General features: G+C 57.2%; 1 protein-coding gene across 1 annotated transcript; it reads left to right on the top strand.

Moving 5' to 3' along the window:
* The first annotated feature begins 606 nt into the window (after positions 1 to 606).
* On the top strand, positions 607 to 3,956 carry KCNA5 (potassium voltage-gated channel subfamily A member 5). Its single transcript, XM_043441492.1, has one exon. The coding sequence runs from the start codon at positions 1,352 to 1,354 to the stop codon at positions 3,146 to 3,148; it is 1,797 nt and encodes a 598-aa protein (XP_043297427.1). The 5' UTR covers positions 607 to 1,351; the 3' UTR covers positions 3,149 to 3,956.
* The last annotated feature ends 1,185 nt before the right edge of the window (positions 3,957 to 5,141 follow it).

The following is a 5,141-nucleotide window of genomic DNA, read 5'->3' on the forward strand; positions in this document are numbered from 1 at the left end:
TGAGAATGGGCCTGCTACAGCAGAGCAAAGTGAGTATTGGTTTTTATTCTACTCCTGACAATTCTCCACCCTGGGGACTCCGGGGCTCCCAGGCTCCTTCCCCAGCAGCGCCCCTCCCAGTCTCCCTATACAAGCCTCCTTGCAGTCACCAGCTCCTAGCTTCCACTGGCAGGAACCGCTCTCTCCAGGGTCTTTCTCCCTCCTCCCCTTCCCTCTTCCTGGTTCCTACAGATGAGATTGGTGGAGAGAGCAGTGGCTGTGTGTGGTAGGAATAGGAAGCCAGGCAGTCAGTTCCCAGTCTCAGCTGCCTGCCTGGGGAGCTACCAGGCTCGATGTGCTTGGGGGACCACCCCTGTCTGCCCTGGGAATCAGGGCTTTCCCAAGGGCAAGGGCAGGGAGGTGCTGTAAGGTGAATTCTCGGTCAGCTACCTTCTGGTGCAAATATTTGTAGGGAGATGGGAGGAGACAGGCTTCTCCACTCGTCTGAAGATACATATATATCTAGAATACTGGAGTGGGTAGCTGTTCCCTTCTCCAGGGGATCTTCCTGACCCAGGGATCGAACAGGGGTCTCCCACATTGCAGGCATATTCTTTATATTCCGAGTCACCGGGGAAGCCTATATATACATATACATATATATACATACATATTTTTTCCTCTCAAGGCCCATAGCTCCGCCTCTCACCCTCCTGTTTGTAATTTTTCCCGAAGAAGAGAGAACCGTTATTCCTCCAAAGGACCGCCTTCTCTCGAACCCCGGCTCATCCTGTGGTCGCATCTCTCCAACACAGGAGGATTCATTTCCCGAGAGTCCACTCGGCGATCAGCGGGTTCCCAGGTGAACTGAAATCCAGAACTATTCTCATCTGGCCGCCCTGGGAGTCGGTTGCAGCGCTCTCGGTACAACCTGTTCCTCCATCCTCTCCCTTCCCCTTCCAGGCTGCGCCCAGCTCAGCTCCTCCCGCCCTCGCCCGGGGGCCCCAGATGCACCCTCGGGAAGACACCCGCGGTCTCGGTGCCCCGAGGGGAGGGCGGGAGGAGGAGGGGAGGGCGGGAGGGAGGCGGGGAGCCGCGCGGGGTGGAGGCCGGGCCTGCGGCTGAAGGTTGCCTCGGCTGGAAGGCGGCTTTTGGCTGCTTGGTAACGGGCTGCCAGAACCGAGAGAGGCAGAGCGCAGGGCAGCGGCTTCTTGACGTCAGGACCCAGCGAGGGGACCGCGCCAGCCACCCAGCCCGCCCCACAGCGGGGCCGGCCGCCGGCGGGAGAGGAGTCCGGCGCGGGGCGCCCTGCGGGTGAGGGGGGCGCGGGAACCGGTCCGCAGGGGCGCAGCATGCCCCCCACCCCCGGGTCATGGAGATCGCCCTGGTGCCCCTGGAGAACGGCGGTGCCATGACCGTCAGGGGAGGAGAGGAGGCCCGGACGACGGCGGGTCAGCTCCGCTGCTCGGCGACAGCCGCACTCAGCGATGGACCCAAGCGGCCGGCGCCCAGGAGGCGCAGCGGCGCGGAGAGGGGCGAAGACCCGGGAGGCCGGCCGTCGCCACCACCGCGCCAGGAGCTGCCCCAGGCTAGCCCGCGTCCTCCGGAGGAAGAGGAGGGAGAAGGCGACCCCGCCCTGGGCGTGGCGGGGGACCAGGTGCTGGGCCCGGGGTCCCTCCATCACCAGCGCGTCCTCATCAACATCTCCGGGTTGCGCTTCGAGACGCAGCTGGGCACCCTGGCGCAGTTCCCCAACACGCTCCTGGGGGACCCGGCCAAGCGCCTGCGCTACTTCGACCCGCTGAGGAACGAGTACTTCTTCGACCGCAACCGGCCCAGCTTCGACGGCATCCTCTACTACTACCAGTCGGGGGGCCGGCTTCGCAGGCCGGTCAACGTCTCCCTGGACGTGTTCGCAGACGAGATCCGCTTCTACCAGCTGGGGGACGAGGCCATGGAGCGCTTTCGGGAGGACGAGGGCTTCATCAAGGAGGAGGAGAAGCCCCTGCCCCGCAACGAGTTCCAGCGCCAGGTGTGGCTGATTTTCGAGTACCCGGAGAGCTCGGGCTCTGCACGGGCCATCGCCATCGTCTCGGTCCTAGTCATCCTCATCTCCATCATCACCTTCTGCTTGGAGACGCTGCCCGAGTTCCGGGATGAACGCGAGCTGCTGCGCCATCCCCCGGCCCCTCACCAGCCCCCGGGACCCCACAGGGGGCCCAATGGCAGCGGGGCCGCAGCGCCCCCTTCCGGCCCCACGGTGGCGCCTCTCCTGCCCAGGACCCTGGCTGATCCCTTCTTCATCGTGGAGACCACTTGCGTCATCTGGTTCACCTTCGAGCTGCTAGTGCGGTTCTTCGCCTGCCCCAGCAAGGCCGAGTTCTCTCGGAACATCATGAACATCATCGACGTGGTGGCCATCTTCCCCTACTTCATCACCCTGGGCACCGAGCTGGTGGAGCAGCAGCAGCCGGGGGGCGGGGGCGGCCAGAACGGGCAGCAGGCCATGTCCCTGGCCATCCTCAGAGTGATCCGCCTGGTCCGTGTGTTCCGCATCTTCAAGCTGTCCCGCCACTCCAAGGGGCTGCAGATCTTGGGCAAGACGCTGCAGGCCTCCATGCGGGAGCTGGGCCTGCTCATCTTCTTCCTCTTCATTGGGGTCATCCTCTTCTCCAGCGCTGTCTACTTCGCGGAGGCCGACAACCAGGAGACCCATTTCTCCAGCATCCCGGATGCCTTCTGGTGGGCGGTGGTCACCATGACTACGGTGGGCTATGGGGACATGAGGCCCGTCACCGTGGGGGGCAAGATCGTGGGCTCCCTATGTGCCATCGCTGGGGTCCTCACCATCGCCCTGCCCGTGCCGGTCATTGTCTCCAACTTCAACTACTTCTACCACCGGGAGACGGACCACGAGGAGCAGGCAGTCCTTAAGGAAGAACAGGGCAGTCAGAGCCAGGGGGCTGGACCCACCAGCGCAGGCCAGCGAAAGGCCAGCTGGAGCAAGGGGTCCCTCTGCAAGGCGTCAGGGTCCTTGGAAAATGCAGATGGCTCTCGAAGGGGCAGTTGCTCCCTGGAGAAGTGTAACCTCAAGGCCAAAAGCAACGTGGATTTGCGGAGATCGCTATATGCCCTCTGCCTGGACACCAGTCGGGAGACGGATTTGTAAGGGGGTCCCAGGAGGACAGCTGGCTGCAGGCTGGAGACAGCAGAGGCCTTCTGACCCTGGGGATCTACTTGACACCGCAGAGTATTTCAAGCCCACCCTGGTACCTGGGTCTGTTCCTTTTCTCTCACTGCTCCCCTCCTGCCTCCCCCTCCACCTTGATCCCCTCATTTTTCCTCTTCTTTCCATGACCCCAAGGGTCACCTATTTTTAAAAACTACCACATTCCATGACGCAGGAGCTGTTGAAATGGTGAGCGCTGTGAGATGGACGTCTTTGTAGCCAGTTTCCTACACCCAGCAGAGGGACAACCCAAACAAAAATGACTTTAAATAGCCCAGATCTCCAGGGATTTTGTAAAACCCCTCCTCACATCCCTGTGCTCCAGATTTGCTTTACAGATGATTATATTTGTGTATAAGGGGAAATATTATTTTTATGGCTGGAGAGTGGATTTTTGTACCGCAGTTCAGATGGAGATATTTTCGATATATTTTCAAGACATGTGTTATATTTATGGAAGAGATGAGTTTTGTGATGTTCTCCCGCAATACTTACATTACAGCCGGAGACCCTGGTCCAGCCATTCTAGATCCTGTGTCAGTAAGCCTCTCTCTTCTCTGAGATGTAGTATCGGTGCTTTGTGTCTGAGGCAGGCAATGCTCTGGAAGAAAGGCAAGTCTAACTGTTTTCTGTGCGCCTTAATTCTTGTAACTTTCTTCAAAAAGCATTTTAATGATGTAGGAGGAAGACTTCTGATAATTCATCCTCTTGAATTTTTATCCCAGGAAATAAAATGTTACTCGATTAAGGCAAGTGTTAGTTTTTCTACAGCTGATGTATCTTTGGAAATTTAAAAAACAAAAGTCTGTTCCTCACTGTTTATGGTTCTGGAGTCAGAGCAGACTTGACTGGGGCGGAGGAGGACTTGGAAAGCTCATGGTTTGATCATTGACATCTCTTTGCTGGGTCCCCTCTGTGCCTTGAAGACAGAGGGGTGAATTCTGTTTGTCTCAAGTGATTAGAACACAGACACTCCCAGATGGCATTAGACCCAGCTGTCAGCAGGTCTAATGTGGGTGGAGTTAAAAGGCAAATGATGACCAGACCCTCGCCTCCTCCCTCCCTCCTGCAGCCCCACTGCTGTCTCCTGGGGCTGGGTTTCCCAGCCTTTGTCTGCAGGTTTTAAGCCCTACTTAACATGGTTGTCAGCTCTGAGAAACAAGCCTGGTTCTCCGGGATAGGAGACCTCTCCAAAAAAGTGTAGCCCTGGTGGGAAAATCACAGACAGAGGAGGCAGCATCTTATTATTATATTCCCACCCCACCCCCAACACCCCCACCAAACCATGGTGAAGTAGAGAAGGATGAATTGCCTTTGTGGCGGATGGAGGCAGAGAGAGCCTGGAAGGGTTTGTTTGTCCACATTAAGGGCTGGTTTCTACAGATTGTAACCTTGCCCCGAGTAATCTCTAAATTCACAACAAATCCCTTTGTTCCCTTGTCATCAGATAATACTGACAAAACATCACAGCAGGTGTAACGCTGGCTGCAGTGTCTCTCTGGGCTTAGCTATCCACCAGGGGTTCCTGATTCCTGCTGTTGTTTTTTTTTCTGCTGAACAATCCAAAGACTGGTGGCTTGGTGTCCTCACCAGGGTAGACTGGTGGTCCACAACCACATGGCCCCCACGACCACAGCGAGCTTGATGGCTAGTTCTGGGGCACATTCAAGTTTGGGAGACGGAGGGGAGGAGGAGGATCTAGGAGACTGATGTCTGAGGTTTGTGGATTTAAACAAGATGCCCACGCAGGAATAAAAGCCTGTCTGTGACCGCCTGGAGTCATTTCCAGCTGGGAACTGTGAACATCGCATCAGAGAAGGAAGCAGAAGGACTGTGCCCGGGGCTCTGTTGTTTCACATTACATGCAGAAATCAAGGAGAGTGAGCAGGGACACTCTGTTTATTTGTAATTTACAATCTTCCTAAAAGCAGGG

Source organism: Cervus canadensis, chromosome 21 (assembly GCF_019320065.1).
Source record: "Cervus canadensis isolate Bull #8, Minnesota chromosome 21, ASM1932006v1, whole genome shotgun sequence".
Lineage (NCBI taxonomy): Eukaryota > Metazoa > Chordata > Mammalia > Artiodactyla > Cervidae > Cervus > Cervus canadensis.